General features: G+C 37.1%; 3 protein-coding genes across 3 annotated transcripts; all 3 read right to left on the reverse strand.

Moving 5' to 3' along the window:
* Window positions 1-6354: 6354 nt before the first annotated feature.
* Window positions 6355-9795, reverse strand: LOC120280359 (receptor-like protein kinase HSL1). Its single transcript, XM_039287181.1, has 2 exons — window positions 6836-9795; window positions 6355-6756 (listed from the first exon to the last, which is right to left on the reverse strand). The coding sequence occupies exons 1-2, from the start codon at window positions 9459-9461 to the stop codon at window positions 6389-6391; spliced, it is 2994 nt and encodes a 997-aa protein (XP_039143115.1). The 5' UTR covers window positions 9462-9795; the 3' UTR covers window positions 6355-6388.
* A 5122-nt stretch (window positions 9796-14917) lies between these two features.
* On the reverse strand, window positions 14918-15679 carry LOC120281214 (leucine-rich repeat receptor-like serine/threonine-protein kinase BAM1). The gene is made up of 2 exons (XM_039288092.1): window positions 15373-15679; window positions 14918-15285 (listed from the first exon to the last, which is right to left on the reverse strand). The coding sequence occupies exons 1-2, from the start codon at window positions 15677-15679 to the stop codon at window positions 14918-14920; spliced, it is 675 nt and encodes a 224-aa protein (XP_039144026.1).
* Window positions 15579-18372, reverse strand: LOC120280012 (receptor-like protein kinase HSL1). The gene has a single exon (XM_039286713.1). The coding sequence runs from the start codon at window positions 18009-18011 to the stop codon at window positions 15711-15713; it is 2301 nt and encodes a 766-aa protein (XP_039142647.1). The 5' UTR covers window positions 18012-18372; the 3' UTR covers window positions 15579-15710.
* Between the last annotated feature and the right edge of the window lie 1319 nt (window positions 18373-19691).

Here is a 19691-nt window from a genome sequence, read left to right on the forward strand (position 1 = left end):
CATAAATAATAAGACAATATTTTCTCATAGTATTTCTTGAAACCGATTAAAAAAATTTGGATTAAAAACCTCGAATAAGCATTTTTATAAAAAGCTGGGTTTTTTTCGGCAAGATAAAAAAAGGTTGCTCATTTTGAACAATAAATTTCACAACTTCTTTTCTTGCATTTTCATTATTAAAAAAATAAAATTTCCCATACTTAAATCGGTAAAAACTAATTTGCGCTTTGGTGGGATCGTAGTGCCTTCGCGGCATGCTTATCGGCATGTCTTTTTAAATGCCCCTCAAGTTTGGCAAGAAAAAAATCTTTTTACATTTTTTTTACAAACCGCCCGAAAGTGCCTTTTGTTCGAAAAATCAACAATGTCATAAAATTGCCAAACCCCGAAGTTCGCTTTTCTAGAGCTTCAAGGGTTGTTACTTGATGGCCCAATATTTGGGGTCTCAATAACAACATCATCATCATCCGGAGAATTTAACGGGTATTTTCATAAAAAACCAAACGGAGAATTATCGGAGGGAAAGTTGGGAGAAGAACCGCCATTATGAAAAATTAAAAAAATTAAGAACAACGGATTACCCTCAATTGCTTTTAACAAATAATTTACGAAGTCGATTTTTTTGGTGCCGATTTCTTTTTGAGTGCAATTGAGATACTTGATGATGAACTTGAAACTTGGATTTGCAAACTTGAAGCTTGGAAGTTGCACTTAGAAGCCAAAGAGAGAATTAGATTGAGAGATGAGAGAGTTTGGTGTGGAAATTTTAGTTTGAATTTAGGGGTATTTATAATTTTTTTAATATTTTTTTATTCGAAAAATGCCCTCATAAACCAGCCGCTTTATAGTTGTTGTAAAGGGCAAAAATTATCATTTACACCAAAAGACTAAAAATACCCATAAAACTAGCCGTTAGATAGTTGTTGGGATGGGTAAAAAAATGTCTTTCTATCAAAGCAAAAAAAGAAAAAAATAAATTCAAAGTTTTAATACTCACAAAAATAAAAAAATAAAAAAATTAAGAAGTGGATCGCTATGGGGCGGCTCCAGGTCTGGGCCGGCACTGCCCAACCGCCACCCCACCGGGCAACAGGTCGGGCCGACCCACGGGCCACAGATTCTCGGCCCCGGCCCGGCCAGGTTCTGGTCGCGCTCACCCGGACACGATTCCCGTAGCATCGCGCTCGGGGTCGGGCACGACCCAAATCGTTCCGGGTCGTGCCGGGCCCGGGCCGACACGGCCCATTTGACACCTCTAATCTTACTCATTAAAAAACATTAAATGAAGTAAATTATACCTTTGATGTAGTGGTGACTGGGAGCGTGGGAGGGAAGCGGTGTCCGGAATGGGGACCGGGGGCGAGGGAGGTTCGTGTACGGTCGGAATGGGGACTAGGAGCAGGGGAGGGAAACGGTGGCCGGAATGGGGACCGGGACCGGGAGAGGGAAGCGTCCGAGAGAGGGAGAGGGAGGTGGCGGCCTGAACGGGGGCCGGGAGCGGTGGAGGGAGGTGGCGGCCTGAACGAGGCCGGGAGCGGAGGAGGGAGACGACGACCTGAACTAGTGCCGGGAGCGGGTGCCGGGAGTAGGCAGCCGGGAGAAAGATGTGGCGGCCGGGAACAGGGGAGGGAAGCGGCGACCAGGAAGCGGCTGGGAAAGAATCGAGAGAGAGAGAGAGAGAACCCCGAGTGAGAGAGAGATAGAGAGAGAGATGCCCTTGTTTTTTGTTTCTCCTTTTTATTTTTTAAAATTAAAAAAAAAATTGACACATCACCAGCCACATCATTCTTGTGGCTGGTTCGTGTGATGGCTTCGCTTCATATAGCATTACTCATATTTTTTTGAGTAATGCTATATTGAACGAACAAACCACACGAACCAGCCACACAACTGATGTGGCTGGTGACGTGGACTTTTGATTTTTTTTTTAATTTAAAAAAAATTAAAAAAACTAAAAAAGGGAGAAACAAAGTAGGGCATCTCTCTTTCTTGAAAAATTAGGGCATCTCCCGGTCGTGGCGACTGTCGCTTCCCTCCCCTTCTCTCGGCGGCCGTTCAAGCCACCTCCTCCTCCCCCGTCGCTTCCTTCTCCGGTTGCCGTCACTTCCCTCTCCGGTTGTCGCTCCCGTCGCTTCCCTCTCCGGTGGCCGCTCCCGTCGCTTCCCTTTCCGGTGGCCGCTCCCGTCGCTTCCCTCTCCGGTGGCCGCTCCCGTCGCTTCCCTTTCCGGTGGCCGCTCCCGTCGCTTCCCTCTCCGGTCGCCGCTCCCGTTGCCGAGACGGAGCCGGGAGCTGGGGAGGGAAGCGCCGGCCGGGAGGGAAACGGCGGCCAGGACGGGCGCCGGGAGTTGGGAAGGGATCGGCGGAGGGAAGCCGCGGCCGGGACGGAGCCGGAAAAAGGGGAGGGAAGAGCCGGCCGGGAGGGAAAGAGAGAACCAAACGAGAGATAGAGAAGGAGAGCCTCACGTGGGTGTTTCTCCCCTTTTTAGTTTTTTTATTTTTTTTTTAAATTAAAAAAAAAATCAAAAGTCCACGTCACCAGCCACATCTGTTGTGTGGTTGGTTCGTGTGGTTTGTTCGTTCAATATAACATTACTCTATTTTTTTTAGTTGTTTGATTGAATTAAATATTTAGCCGACCAGTGCTTTTCTAAAAAAAAACCATGATTTAATATATTCAATAACCACCATGTTTTAAAATAAAGGAGCATTATTCATTAATTTTAATAATTATATTTATTTACCTCGATTTATAATCTGGATTTTCTATTTTCCACTTTAGTTTGTTTACAAGAATTGATTATTATTGGGTGTTTTATTATTAATAATTATTTGAGAAAATTAATCTCTATTCCATTACCTCGGGATAAGAAATTTTAGATGAACGGCTTTGGGTTGCCATCATCCTCATCCAGAATTGTGCTCCATCAAGCCATCATCGAAAAAGCAGCAGCTTTCGCAAGAGCGAGAGCAATGTCGTCGGCTTCGAAGAGGAGAAAGATCGAGGAGAAGGGGTAACATTCTCATGAATTCTCTCTATTTTTGAGAAATCTTGCACTAGTTTGTTATTTGTTCGATTAATTTCGAAATTATTGATGTATGTGCTTCGATTCCGGCCAATTAGGATTTGGGGGATGATGTAAATTTGGGTGGTGGTTTTGAATCAGGATCTTGGTTTTTTAGTTGTTCTTTTGGTGGATCTGATTGCAATTCTTGGGGATGTGTTGTTGATGTTGAATTTTGATCTTCTGGTAAGCATTTGTATGAAAGTTTATTTGTAAGTATGAGAAATTGTAATTCTGAAACACAATAAAGAGCTTGATGCATCCAAAGGTGAAATTTTGTTGGGTGCGGTTGATCAAAGATGGAGTATTTGCAAGTAGAACTTCGTCCTGCGGGCAATTTACGCTTTCTCTTTGTTTGTTTAGTGATAACTTCTATGACTTGTTACTTTTTCCTCAGTTTAGAGATGTTGGTGGATGACAATTCTATCATGTTTTGGAATTGAAGGAGATTTGTTAGTATTTTTTGTTTGTAGTGGATTATCTGCGCTCAAGGTTGCAAATCCTGCTGGCCTTGTTTTGCAAAGGGAGCACTTAACCAATAATGGAAGATAAGGGAACATAAAGAGTGAAGGTTGAGCAACCTTGACAATTATTTAGAATACTTTTAGAGCTAATGTTTGATAGAGGCTATCTGTGGGGTAGAAGTCTAAGCATTTTGTAAGTGTATACTATATATTTATATTGTCTGTAGTTGGCTGATCTATATTGATTATGATGATGAAGTTAGTTGATTTGGTTTTATACTAGGGATGAACCTTCCATATCTCTCCCAGAGATTTCTTGAAAACTCTGGTGAAATCATGATAGGCTGAATCGAATAACAACTTCTGCTTGTGGTGTTAGATATATATATTTCTAGCTGTTTTTTGTTTTTTTATTGTGTAGGAAGTTTCTCACATACATCATCACCTTTGATAAACAATCTCTCAGCATAATTGATCTTTATTAAATATTCAAATACTCCACAAGCTTTCTTCTCCCATCCTGCACAGCCTTTGAATCCAATAACTGTCTTTCTCCAAGTGGAGAAAACCTTTGGTACATCTTTTCACTCTTTTTTAAATTGTCCATCTCTAAGCATAAGGTACCTGCCTTTCATGGTTTTAGTATAACTGTAGGAGATTGTACAGAGGAAATTTCTATTCATGGCACTACAAAAACTTGTAGTGGTATTTGATACTGTCACTGAGAAAAGCTTGAGATGTTTGAACTTGTGATGAAGAAGTGTGAGATATAATTGTAGTAGTGAAGAGAAACTGAATACTTCAGGCACATGAACCTCTGCCAAATAAGTTCTATGTCACGTGGATGTATATGGTGTCCCAGTCTGTGCTTATAACATGTGTCTAACCTTTCTTTTTATGTTGGTTCTGTTTGTTCTCTTGTAGGTCTGTCACCGAATCAGCTTCCATTGGCAAAGCTGCACCGTCTGTATGTAGCTTACCATTATGCTTTTGCGAATTTATTTTACAAATTCATTTCCATGTTCATCTGATCCGATTTTTTAACGCTTGCAATGTTCAGGTTTCAGTAGGACGTTCAGAGGGGATAGATTTGATGGTTCAACAAGCCAAAAAATTTGCAGTGACACAGGCACAACAAGAAGGATGTCTTGGAAACTATAAAAGTGTTGATTCACCATTTGGGAACTATCTTGTCCCTGTAATTCCCACTCATACTGATTTATACAGGTAGATATTCACCCATTGACTTCAAGTTTGCTTTCCATTTTGGTGGGATCAATGAACTTGATTTGATGTAGATGTATCAGTAATAACACGATAAACATTATTTATCTGTAATCTGTTTCTATGTGATTAGTATCCAATCAGTAATCAGTTTTGAGGGAACATTTAGTTAGATGTCTTAGTACTCTTTCTATGGTATATCATTACATCTCAACAAAATATGAAAGAAAATTATTCTCATGGCATCCTGATGCATCATGAAATTTAGTTCATTTAAATTCAAAAAGGAATTATTCATATGATGTAGGTGATGGACTTAGGTTTTGTGTTATCATTCCTGTTCATAAGAGTCTACAATAAAAGAATAGATATTACTTTTGTGATTCCGTTCATAGGAGTTTGGTATTATAAAGGAGATCATTCCTTTCTTAATTTTTGCATTCATAGGAGTGGGGGATAAAGGACGAAGCTCATTCCTTTCATATTGTTGTACTACCCTATTTTGAAGGCTTGCTGCATTATTCAAACAGAGAATTTGAATTTAGCTTTCATAATCTGTTTGTGTGACAAGCAATAGGTATGGGTATTTAACCTACTGAGTCTGTGTTTTTATCACTTTTTTCTGGCCATTATTTTTCTTTATTCCCTTAATTTAATTTCCCAAACTGCATTTCTTTAAATAATTTCCTAAAATCATAGGGTTACAGGGAGAATTATAGGCAATTTGATGGTTGACCCGTATCACATTCTTAACATGGAAGCTTGTACGTTTTGGAAACGTTTTTCAAAAAACTCATTTTTTATTTTATTTTCTGTTTTCTGATGTTTGTTACTATTGTTTTAGAAAAATAAGTTTTAAAAAATAAAAACAAAAAAATGTTTGTTATAAAGTAATGAATCAACATGTTTTTATCATATCGTTACTATTTTTTTTTTTTTTTTTATATTTTAATAGTGAAACATTTAGATAATTTTTATAAAATAAAATATGATTTTTGTATATATAAATATATATAGTTAGTAAGGAATATATGTGAATATGGTTATAATATCGTATAATTATATAATTTGTAAATATACATAGACTCTACTTAAACATAGAATCATAAAAATTTCTATGCACATACTTTAATGAGAAGGTACATTTTTTAATCCTAATCAACAAATAATTTAAATATACAATGTAATGATAAGAGTTATAAAAATAAATATCTATTTGTTTGCAACATAATAAATGGAGACATACTTAGATAGATAATCCAATATATATAATTAATTATATTGGTTGCCAGTTTTGTTTGTTTCCAATTGACTTGCCTCCTGCTGATAATGTTATTTGAGTATATTGTTTTAGGATGACTGTAGACTTGTCCTTTGCTTGTTAGAGGTTTTTCATATCAGTGTCTACATTAACATACAGCTTTTATTATGGCAAAAGGTACATTTTGAACAATTTGCCTGATTTTTGACAGAAAATAAGGGCTAAGATCAGTTAAGTCTCCATCCTTAGCATGACTACAGCTTGTGTATGAGAGCAACAGGTGCTATTATTTATGGTATGTACTGTCAACACTCATCCTGTATGGTGACGGAATTGTATCTTTTAAATGCCTAAACTCCGGGAAGCAAGAGGGCAGCTCACTTTGAACTCTCACATTGGACAGACAAATTGGTCTGAATCTGATCACAAACTGCTACCATTTTATCAAACTGGAGAAGGCCTTGCAACACACCCTTCATTGTCGGTCTTCTTGAAGGCAATGCTGCGGTACACATGATCCCTAGTTTGAAGACTGTCTCAATCTCTTGCATATATGCTGGGTCTCTGATATCCTCATCTAAGGCCTCAAATAACTGCTTGCCATCTGAGTGGTGCCATGCCCAGTCTGCAAGCGAGCCATCATCGCCGCCATCATGGGCCTTCCTTCCAGTGGTGAGCTCCAGCAGCACTATGCCAAAGCTATACACATCCACCTTCTCACTCACCTTTCTTGAGTAAGCATACTCTGCAAGTTCAATATTCATTTCAAGACGTTAGTACCTGACTGACCCCATTCAGTTTGTTTGCATGTATTGCATCCTCACCTGGAGGTATGTATCCAAAGGAACCAGCTACAGCTGATACTATCTCTGGCTCACCGGCGTTCACCAACTCCTTTGCAAGCCCGAAATCGGCTATCTTCGCCCCAAACTCTTTATCAAGAAGAATGTTGCTTGACTTTACATCCCTGTGCACAACTGGAGGTTTACAGCCATAATGCATATAGCAAAGCCCTTTAGCTGCTCCGATCGCAATTGACAATCGAGTAGGCCAATCCAATTTCACATATTCATCAGACTCTGATCTTTGCTTGCTGTGCAACCACCTATCTAGACTCTTATTTTCCATGTACTCATACACTAGTAACTTGGAGTCAACATTAGAGATGCAGGCAATGAGCTTCACTATGTTGGCATGGCGGATGGTCCCCAGTATCTTGACTTCCGTTTGGAACTGCTTTTCCAGTTTGGAATCTAATGTCCTACAGCTTCTGATTTGCTTAACAGCCATGATTTCTCCAGCATGATCCCCAAGGACGACCTTGTACACCTTTCCTGCACCTCCACTACCAATGAGATTAGCCTCAGTGAGGCTTTTTAAGATTTGGTGCTCATTGAAATCCAACGACTGGAACAGTGTCAACTTCCACTTGGTGAGATCCAGTTTGTCCCTTTTTCCCTTGTAGTTCCTGACCACCATGACAGCGATGAGTGCCATGCTGAGCAAGCCAAGTATGCCGAGAACGATAAAGAGGATGAGAGCAACTGAGGTGTGATCTCGACCATCAGATTTGTGACCACATGCTCCAAGATTGAGAATGGGTGATAATGAGCAAAGGCCAGGGTTGGCGAGGAAGCTTTGATTGTAGGCGCTGTTCTGAAGCGCTGCCGGGACCTCACCGGAGAGCTGATTCGATGATAGATTCAGGAAGGTGAGCTTAAGCTCCGCTATTGCTGGTGGGATCTCGCCGGTGAGCCTGTTGACTGAGATATCCAGCGTCGTCAGTGCTTGCAGAGACCTGATCTCTGGTGGGATCTCCCCAGAGAGCTGGTTGTGACTCAAATTGAGTGTGTTAAGGAACCTAAGTGCTGAGATTGATCTGGGGATCTCACCGGAGATTTGGTTCCCACTAAGAGACAGGAGCTGAAGTCTTGAGAAGCTGCCAAGATTCCTTGGGATCTCACCAGAAAACTGGTTGTTAGCTGCTTCAAAGACCTGGAGATTCCCTGCCTTTGATGGTATTGTGCCAAAGAACCTATTGTTGGCGATCTGGAGTCTCGAGATATTCCACGGGACCTCCTCCGGCATAGTGCCAGATAGCTGGTTATCATTCATCATCACCGTTGTCAGGTTCACTGCCAACCACATTCCAGCTGGAATATCACCAGTCAAGCTATTGTTATAGACCTGGATATTATCCAACCTCGGGCAAGCACAGAGGGATTCTGGTAGCCTTCCAGTGAGATTATTATCGGAAGCAACCAGCGACGTCAGAACCCCACCAGTGCAAAGGCCAACAGGAAGCTCACCGGAGATCCTATTGTCACTGACATCAAAATTCCATAGCTTTGAGTGTTTACCCAACTCTGGTGGCAAAACTCCAGTGAGTCTGTTATTGAAGAGCCTGATATTTATCAATGATGGAAGCAACCCAATACTTGCAGGGATCTCACTGGAGAAGTTGTTATTGTACATGGCAAGGGCTTGCAAGTTCTTGAGCTTTCCAAAACCTTCTGCTATGGCTCCTGAAAGATGATTAGTTGAGATATCAATCTCGAGGAGATTGAGAGCCCCGATTGTGCCGTTGATTTCACCGTCGAGATGGTTTGCATACAAGTTCAGGATCTGCAGGTTGGGCAGCATCCAGATACCGGCTGGGATAGGACCTGTGAGCTTGTTCATAGAGAGATCAAGTTGCTTGAGATATAAGAGATTGGAGAAAGAGTCTGGTATCTCCCCGATGAGATTAGTCATAGCCATCCAAAGAAAGCGAAGGTTCTTGAGTTTGCAAAGCTCCTGGGGAATGGTTGCTGGAGTAAATGGGTTGTAGGCAAGGCAAAGTGTTTGAAGAGAGGAGAGTTGTCCGAGTTCGGCCGGAAACGAGCCATTGAAAAGGTTATCATTGAGAAAAAGAGATTGGATATTTGGAAGTTGGCCTATACTTGGAGGTATATCCCCAGTGAAATTGTTTGATTGGAGACTCAGATAAACAAGGGAAGATGAGATGTGGTTGATGTCGGAGGGGATGGTTCCGACTAAGAGGTTTTGGCCAAGTTCGAGGTACTGGAGATTTGAGCAGTTGTAGAGGGATGGTGGGAACTGGCCGGAGATGTAGTTGTAGTAGAGGTCGATGTGGGTTAGGTTGGTGAGGTTGCAGAGAGAATCAGGTATTGGTCCATTGATGTTTTGGCTGGGGAGTGAGATGTTGGTGATGAAACTATGTGATGAGCAGGTGATGCCAAACCAGTGGCAGTGTGCTGTTTTTGAGCTGTTGTTGTTGTTGTTGTTGTTGTCTTCCCAGGATTGGAGTGATGCAGGGTTGCCCCAGAAGTTCTTGATTTGTAGTAAAGTTTGTTTCTCTTGTTCTGGTGTTAGGGATGAAGTTTTGGGACATAAGTATGAGATCATTAGAGTGAGGAATATGGCGGGAGTTATTCTTGTGTTTGCCATTAGAGCACTGTTACATTTGCGTGGGAAAAGATTTGTGATGTTTGCTGGTATTTATACAAAAGGTAAAGGTAAAGGTAAAGGGCACTTCTTAGTCTATGCATCTAATATTAGATGCATAATTTATTTTAACGAAGAAATCATGTTTTTTTTAATGAATATATATAACGATATTATTATGTTCAATAGGTAAATTAAATTTTTTTATTTTATTTTTACAAATAAGTGACAAACGTCATTTAAGATAAATTAGGGATGCCCATAGGTGTAGAGTTAATATATTAATGTCTTCATTTTGTGTGAATTTTCAGGTTTTATCTGAAATAAACATTTTATGCAAAGAATTTGGTGTCAATAGGTGTTTGTAAATAAATTATAAATTATTTTTATATAGATTTTTTTAATTAAGAATAGTGGTTATTCTTACATTCAAATATAATATATAATAATATTTATTATAAATGATATTTTATATAATAAATGTAATTTATAAAACATTGTAAATATTGTGATCCAAATTAAAGATCAAAAAGTGCTCTTGTCAAATAGGTGTTCAGGCCGACTGTTTAGGTCTACAGGGTTTGGTATTGTTTTGTGCCTATGTTTAGTGGATTTGTTTTGTTATTTTATTTTTGTTTGCTAATTTTTGTTGGTGTTGTATTTTTTGTTTTTTTTATTCATGTGGCTCATCCATTTTTTTTTATATAAAAAAAATAAATAAATATGCTCTAGTCAAAAAAGTGCTTCAACGGATGTGAAGCGACGACATACATTAGCCATGGAAAAGGTTATTGTTTGGTGATTCTTTTTGTTTTTTAAAAAAAAGTGAGAGAGACGGATAATGTTATCTGTTATAGTGTGAAAAGTTAAAAAGAAATCCCTAAAATGTTACATGTGATGTATGAAATATTCCCTCTTTTTCTTTTTATTTGTCACGTTTTTGAGCTCTTTTTTGTTCCTTTTTATTCCCTCTGGTTCTTTTTTATAATAACCGAATCTTAAATACCAAAAAAAGTTGGTTATTTTATATAATTTAATAAAAAATTAGTTATTTTTTTAAAATTACCCCTAATTTATATCTTCACATATCTCTATCATATTAAATTGCAAGCAGAGAATTATCATATTAAATTGTAAAAAAAAAATTTAATAATGTTAAAGTAATTTTGGAAAAAATAATAATAAATGCTTCATAATGTTAAAAAATGACAGATAAAAAGAAACATGAGTTTATGACAGATATAAAGGAACAGGGGAGTATTTGTTACATAAGAAATTTTGTGCAGTATTAAATGTTTTTTTCCTCTAAATTTACCCTTTAATTTAATGAACTTGTACAATTTTTATAAATCACAATTAACTAAGGATTAAATTATATACTCCATTTAGTGGAGTTTTAAATAGGGGTAGTTTTGAAAAATAATAATTTTTTTTATAAAATATAGATAATCAATTGCTTTTAACTAATTTTTTTTAATCGGTATGAATTAGGTAAAATTGACAACTAAAAAGAAATGGAGGGAGTATGTGTTATGTACTCTAAGTAGTATGAACATATAAATTTTATTTAACAGTTAACAAAATGGTATTTTTGCAGGAGACGTCATTGGCGATCTAACTGATAGGAGCCAATATCACATATAATAAGGTCAAAGTGAAATAATGATTGATAATTGCTTTTGATATTTCTCAAATTTATATGAGTCCATTTTTAAGAACATGTACTTTATAGCATTTCCCCCATTTAGTAAATATGTGCTTAAATTTGGAAATAACGTTGGAAATAAATTGATTTACAGTATGGGTTATTGAAAAATAGATTATGTTTTTGTGGTTGATGATGAAATATCTTACAATTTTATTGTAGGCTTTTTGGTTAGGTGTTTTTGTTTGTTTGTTTGTTTGTTTGTTGTGTTTTTGTTTATCTAGTTGTTTTATTACTGATTTTGTTGGTCATTGTTTGTTTGTTTTGTTTTTTTCTCAATAAACTAATAGTTTATTTATTTATTTATTTTTAACTGTAATTGTAAAAAAAAAAATACGGAAGCTGATCGAGGTAATATAGGCTAATGAGCAATGTGCAAAACACTGATTTAATTGTGTAATGTGTTAGTCTTTAGTTTTAATTTTTTTAATTTTATTTTATTTTTAAATTTTTTACTACTCACCCTACTTTTTTATATTATTAGGTCTTAATCATGTATTAAGAAAAAGTTATACTCACGACTTTCCCGCATGAGAGTTAAATGTTTTACCGCCAGGCTATTGCCACAGTCACATATGAAGTTAGTTTTATAAATATTGGCGGAGCAATATTTCAATAAATATTTATTTTAATGATACAATTTTCAAAATTACACGGTTAATAAATAATGTTTTACAAATATATTATATTCATATGATATTAATTTTTGTAATCTTTGCATGATAGGGGATTTATTATTGTGGGGTTTTGGTCGATGATATATCATTTTGGACACATGAAACATACTGTCCTTGTCTCGCATGTTAGCCAACTTCACATAGTAAATTTTTAAAGGGTCTTTAAACTACCGTGATGCATTTTTGTATGTGCATTTCTTTTTTACTGTGCTGATTAGCTTTGTAAAAAAAATTAAGTTAATAATAATTTAGATTATCCTTTTGCTGTACAAGTAATAATATAAGCTCCTTCTCTTTCTCTAAAAATGTGGCATATGAATATATGATTGGATGGGAAAAAGTTAATCATATTTGCGGTTCGTGGGATAGGCAATGGCATCTTGCTATCTGAACGAAAGACCTTAACCTGAAGATACCTAAATAATTAATAAATGTAAGTCATTACCTTCATAATATTTTTTAATTAAAATTAATAAATTGCATAGATATTAGTCATTATAAAGTATAGGTGAATATTGATATCATTCATATTATTAAATAGGTTTATGAAAGTAATGTATACAACTTTTTATAATGAGGTTTTTTTTGCTTTGCTGGTCATATCTGTGGTCGTTCATTATTGTAGACTCTTTTCAGTCTTCTCGTAGTCTTTGGAGAATAGTATAAGAGGGTTCCATGCATGCATCTGCTCTTTTTTCCATGAAATTCATTCTTGGAATTTATGTTTTCATGAGAATCTTGCCAAGTTTACTTGACTTTCATTTCTTCATGATAAGTTTAACAAACTTAATCATTCAATTTAATAATAATAATATTAATAATAATAATAATTATCCTCTAATGTTCAAAAAGGACTTAAAAAAAAGAAAGGTGTTCAATTGGACAAAAGAAAAATTTGAGGAGTCAGTCTCAATAATTAAAAAAGTCTCATATTCATTAGGACTCTTAGTCTCAACTGGACAATTTTGCCATCAACATGTTTAACGGGTTTCTAAATGCTTCTTGAGAAGCTGATGTTGCGATGCTTGATTACCCTGACTTTGATATTAAAATCATCTGATATTTTTGAGAGACCGAATTAGCATCGTGCCCTCTTCCACTATTAGTAAACTCTTTATAGTTTTTTTTATTGACTTTATTTGTTTATTCTTTTGTTTTACTATTTTATCCTCGTAGTTTTGTTAAAATAAAGTGTGGTTTATTCATTTTACTCTAAAAAAATTATTTATACAAGTTTGTATTGAGCCAATGACTTTTTGATCTATTAGCACATGATGGGCACAAGTGTATTGAAATAGTAATTCTCCTTATATGTGCATCTCTGATATGGCTTGTCCAAATTTTACCAAAAAGAAAAGAAGTTTGTTCATGTGTTTTAAATTCCAGGCATGTAGAGTTTGGGGGAATGATATTAATTTGGGCGGTTATTGTGAACGAATTGCTTCCCATTGTCAAGATCTTGTGTGGTATCTGCTTTTGATGTTAAATATTTTATTTTTCTGGCAAACATTAATTAGTGTGAAATTCTTTTTTTTTTGTAACTATGAGGAATTGTAGCTCTTAAATACAACAGTCTTTATGCATCCAAAGAAAAAAATTTTCTGAGTGAGATTGGTCTTAGTTATTTTTACTTGAAGAGATATTGGTTTTCATTGAATACTAATTTTATTTGTTCTGGAATTAAAGGAAATTTGCTAGTATTTTTTGTATTGTGTGGACTATCAATTGAGAAGTAGCAGAATCAGTCTGGGTTAGGTTTACATGCTCTGTAAAACTCTTCTTGTAATGGATGATAAAAGAACATTTAAGAGTTTAATTTGAGCAATCTTGACATTTTTTTGGGAATACTTTTAGAACTAATATTTGACATAAGCTATCTAAGAGAAATAACTGTAAGCAATTTGTAATTATATACTATATGTTTATTTTGTCTGTAATTTTCTGAGCACTATTTTTTATGATAGGAAATTTTATTTGATGTGTTAATTACGAAGGATGAATCTTCCAAGTCTCTCTTGGAGATTTTCTACTGCATTGGATGCTAAGTGACAAGATTTTGAAATCACATGCATGTGGCTGAATTAAAGAAGCAATTTCTATTGCGTGCTTTAAATAACATTATTGTTTTCTTTGTTGATCTTCATTTCTTATGAAGTTTTTTCACGTACATTAATGTCACTTTTGATTAACAATCTCTCAACGTAAATTCTTCATTTATGTTTATAATCAATTGCTTAACATATAACTATTATTTATCTCTAATCAATTGTAGTTGGTTAGTGTTCAACTAATAATCAGTTGGTAAGGGTTGGAAATCTGTAAGATTTTTTTATTAGTGTTTCTACATTGTACCGTACATTACTTATCAACAAAATATGAAAGAAATGATTCTGATAGCACCTTGTTGCAACACATGAAATTTACTACACTTTAAATTCAAAATAAGAATTTCTGATATAAGGCAGGAATTAGGCTATAAATTATGTTTCCCATGTAAAAGGGTCTAGAATAAGAAGGGATAGACAATTCCTTCTTGCATCACAATAAGAAAATACAAATTTTAAAGCAACATTTTTCATTTCTAATTCATTATTATTAATTTAGTTTAGCAACCGATTAAAAAAAAATCATCTATTTAAAAAACCCTCATTACAAATTTTAAATAATTTGATCATAAATCTATTTCATATTCTTAAAATGGGACAAGTTAGGGTTGCTAGTTTTGTTTACACAATTACTTAGCTCATACTCATAATGTTATTTGAACCTATTACTTTGGTATACTCATAATGTTTATATTTCAATACATTTTCTTAACATTTATCTTAATTTTTTTGATCCAGGGCTAGAAAAAAACTGAAGGGTCATAAAATGGCTAATAAAAGACAGATAATTTGATCGGGTAAATATAATGGTTGAGATGATTTAACCGTAAAAAAATTATTAATTAGTGTAATTGTGTAAAGTATCCAATTGCTGAAAAATAGCTGTTTGTAGATAACAAAAGCAATATATAATACACGTGTAGTGGGGACGATCACTATCAACCTGGTGGCAAGAAAAAAGAGTTTGATTGGTTAGGTTTGGTTGTACAAGACGAAATCTCGACCCGGCCCAACTCTAGAAATGGGCCTAAACCGGGCCAGTTCCAAAACTTGCAACACCTGCTTCATGGTTGGTCTCATTGAAGGCGTTTTTCCCGTGCACAGTATGCCTAGTATGAAGACTGTGTCTATCTCTTGCATATATGCAGGGTTTTTAATCTCATCATCTATTATGCCATAGATCAATTGCTTGCCGTCCTGAAAGTGCTGCCATGCCCAGTCTGCCAGCGAACCCTCATCACCACCATCACGAGCCTCCCTTCCGGTTGTGAGCTCCAGTAGCACCACTCCAAAACTATACACATCAACCTTCTCATTCACCTTCCTAGTATAACCACACTCTGCATATTGTTCAACATTCACTTCAAAATGTTAGCACCTAATTAACTGACTAGTGAAATTTACTGTTACATGTATTTCATCCTCACCTGGCGCCATGTATCCGAAGGTACCAGCCATAGTTGATACTGACTCTGGCTCACCAGCATTCACCAGCATCCTCGCAAGCCCGAAATCCGCTATCTTCGGCTTGAACTCATCATCAAGAAGAATGTTGCTGGATTTCACATCTCTGTGCACAACTGGAGGTTTACAATCATTATGCATGTAGCAAAGTCCTTTGGCTGCTCCGATTGCTATTGATAATCTAGTAGGCCAATCCAGTTTGACATTTTTATTGGACTGATCAGACCTGTACTTAGCGTGCAACCATCTGTCTAGACTCTTATTGTGCATGTACTCATAGACAAGTAACATAGAATCACCATTAGAGATGCAGGCAATGAGTTTCACTATATATGTTGGTGTGCCGGATAGTTCCCAGAATCTGGACTTCCGCTCGGAACTCCTTTTCCCGTCTGAAATCCAACTTCTTGCTGTTTCTGATCTTCTTAACGGCCATGATCTCTCCGGAACAATTCCCGAGGATGATCTTATACACCTGCCCACAGCCACCGCTGCCGATGAGATTCTCATCAGTGAGGCCTTTTAAGATTCGTTCTGCAGTGAAATCCAATGACTGGAAGAATGATGTCAGTTTCCATGGGCCGAGATCAAGGCCAACGACTATTCGTCGTCCCTTGCTGTCCTTGATCACCACCACGATAGTGAAGAGTACCATGCCGAGCAAGGCAAGTCCCCCGAGAACCAAGAGGAGGATGAGAGCGACTGAGGTGTGATTTCGACCGTTGGATTTGCGACCGCATTCTCTGACATTGAGAACCGTTGATGGCGAGCAGAGGTCGGGGTTCGCAATGAAGCTGTCGTCGTAGAAGCTTTTTTGGAATCCCGCCGGGACCTCGCCCGAGAGCTTGTTCGAGGATAGATTCAAGAACGGCAGCTTAAGCTCCGCCATCGCCGGTGGGATCTCGCCGGTGAGCTGGTTCCCGGAGAGGTCCAGCAGCTTCAACACCGGCAGAGACCCGAGCTCGACGGGGATCTCCCCGGAGAGCTCGTTGTAACTCAAATTGAGTATGCTGATGTTCCTCAGTGCTGAGATCGATCGAGGGATCCCTCTGGAGATCCGGTTCCCTTGGAGGGACAAGAACTGGAGTCTTGAGATGCCAGTGAGATTCACCGGGATTTCGCCGGAGAACTGGTTGTAAGACGCGTCAAAGACCAGGAGATTCTCCGCCCTCGATGGTATCTCGCCGGAAAACCTGTTGTTGGCGATCATGAGTATGGAGATATTCCACGAGAGCTTTTGCGGCAGAGTGCCGGAAAGCTGGTTATTATACATCATGACCGTGGTAAGGTTCAGCGCTGACCACAGCCCGGATGGGACATCGCCAGTCAACCAATTGTTATAGACCTGGATATTATCCAACGTCAAGCAGTGATCGAGGAAGTCCGGCAACCTCCCGGTGAGATTATTATTAAAAGCAACCACCGACGTCAGAGTCCCACCGGCGCAAAGCCCAGCGGGAAGCTCACCGGAGATCCTATTATTACTGACATCAAATTCCCACAGCTTCGAGTGTTTACCAAACTCTGGTGACAAAACCCCAGTGAGATTATTATCGAAGAACCGGACGCTGGTCAATGAAGGAAGCAAACTAACACTCGATGGGATCTCTCCAGAGAATTTGTTGAAGTAAATGCCAAGACCTGTCAAACTGTTGAGCTTTCCAAAATCTTCAGGTATTGTTCCTGTAAGCTGATTAATTCCAATATCTATGTTCACAAGGTTAAGAGCTCCAATTGTGCCATTAATCTTACCAGAGAGATGGTTGGCATACAAGTAAAGGTACTCAAGATTTGGCAGCATCCAGATGCTGGCCGGGATCGGACCAGTGAGGTTGTTCCTAGCGAGATCGAGTTGCTGAAGAGCTGAGAGATTGGAGAAAGAGTCTGGGATGTTGCCGATGAGATTAGCTTGAGTCATCCAAAGAAAGCGAAGGTTCTTGAGTTTGCCAAACTCCAGGGGAATGGTTGCTGGAGTAAACGGATTGTAGGCAAGCCAAAGTGTTTGGAGAGAGTGGAGTTGTCCGAGCTCAGCCGGAAACGAGCCGTTGAAAAGGTTATTATCGAGAATAAGAGACTGGATATTTGGAAGTTGGCCTATCCTTGGAGGTATATCACCACTGAAGTTGTTAGCTTCGAGGCTGAGATATACAAGGGAAGAAGAGATGCGATTGATATCGGAAGGGATGGTTCCAACTAAGAGGTTTTGGCCAAGGTCAAGGTACTCGAGATTTGAGCAGTTGTACAAGGATGTTGGGAATTGGCCGGAGATGTAGTTGTCGTAGAGGTCGATGTGGGTTAGGTTGGTGAGGTTGCAGAAAGAGTCAGGAATTGGGCCATAGATGTTTTGGTTGGGGAGTGAGATGTCTGTGATGAAATCATATGATGAGCAGGTGATGCCAAACCAGTTGCAGTGTGCTGTTGTTGTTGTGCTCCTGTTGTTGTCTTCCCAAGATTGGAGTGATGTAGGGTTGCTCCAGAAGTTCTTGATTTGTAATAAGGTTTGCTTCTCTTGTTCTCGTGTGAGGGATGATGCTTTGGGATATAGGCTGGAGATTGTTAGAGTGAAGAGGATGATGGCGGGAATTGTTGGTGTTTTTTCCATTGTAGCGCTCTGGGTACACTTCTTAAGTGTTGTATGGGAGTTATATAATGTTTTTCACACGGGGGTGGTCCTTTTAAGTTTTCCATCCTCCACCACAGAAAAGTAAACCCGATATTAAACTATAATAAATAATTCATTCTAGTTTTGTACATGCATGCGAAAGTTTGAGCTTTTGAGTAAGTGAACAGGGCCTTCCACACTGATAGGAGAAAGTATCCAATTCTGAGGCCTTCTACGCGAGATGATCGCCAGTTCGCCACCTTGATTTGCAGGTTGCAAGTTTCAAATACATCAATCAGTGCTTGATTCAGTATTTGCACTGATTACCCTGGTAAAAATATCTTCTTGATTGAGTGATTTGTTTATTTATGCCAGCACTTTTGTACTTCTTCGACTATATACTTTATCTTTTATGTACTTCATTTTTGCTTGCCTAATTCCTGTAAAAACAATTTCATGTTCTTCAATTTTTTTTAATAAATTTGTTTTTTCTTAAATGAACATCTTTCAAATAAGGAATGTGGTGACGTCTAGGCTCTAGTCCCCACATCTTGAGTAGTATCCTTAAATTCTTATTTGATTATTTCCCTTTATTAATTAAAACAATGCACGCCACAAAACTTTGGATAAGCTTCATTCACAAAATTTATATTTGAACAATTTCATTTAGAGTTCACTTTCCAATGACATGTATTCAATGAATTTGATATCATACATTTAATATAGCAAGGACTTTAGGACTTCTTTTGATTGGAGACAACATAGTACTAAATAATTTCAAATTTTAATAAATAAAAAAATCTCTTAAATAAAGTGTCTGTTTATACAAAACATGATGGTAAAAAAGGTAAAAGGTTGGTTAGATAAATGAAGAATGTCTTAATTGTGATATTTATGGTTAGTTTGACACTTAAAAAATTTGAAATACAATATAATATATCTTATATAATTTTTCTACTATTTTATTTTATAAATAGGACAATAGTACCATAAAAAAACAGTAATTAAGTAGATCATAACTTCACAAATTTATTTTGCAAAAAGGTATGGTACAAAAATTTTGTCAGCATAACTAAATGAAAAACATTATTTTTTGTTAAAATAAGATTACTCTTAACCTATCTAAATCTTGCAAAACTTAAAAAAATTTAAAAAATTGGGGCTAGGGTTTACTCTCTAAATATGGGTTTTATGTGTTTTCACTACAAAAAAATTGTTATATAGTGACAGTCAAAAATCCGTCACTAAAACCTCATTTTCTGTCACTATAGCCATATTCATGCTAAAGTGACGGCCATAAACTCTATTGCAACAGTAAAATTTTTGTCAAATTATCCCTTGACGCTATAGGTTTATATTGATAAAAATTAAGCCTGTTGCAATATCCCATTGGCATATACTGACAGCAAAGAATATGTTGTTATAACCTATACTGACAGACATGTCCGTCACTTTATCCTTATTCTTAAATAATTCTAAAAGTTTTTACTGACGGATAATATCGTTAGTATAGCTATAGGGATGAAGTTTTTAAAAGTTTTTATTGATGGATAATACCGTCATTATATCTATAATGTTGAAATTTTTAAAATTTTTTATTGACGAATAATACCGTCAGTATAGCTTTAGTGAAAAAATTTTAGAAGTTTTTACTGACAGATAATACCATCAATACATCTA

This window comes from Dioscorea cayenensis, chromosome 17 (assembly GCF_009730915.1).
Source record: "Dioscorea cayenensis subsp. rotundata cultivar TDr96_F1 chromosome 17, TDr96_F1_v2_PseudoChromosome.rev07_lg8_w22 25.fasta, whole genome shotgun sequence".
Classification (NCBI taxonomy): Eukaryota; Viridiplantae; Streptophyta; class Magnoliopsida; order Dioscoreales; family Dioscoreaceae; genus Dioscorea; species Dioscorea cayenensis.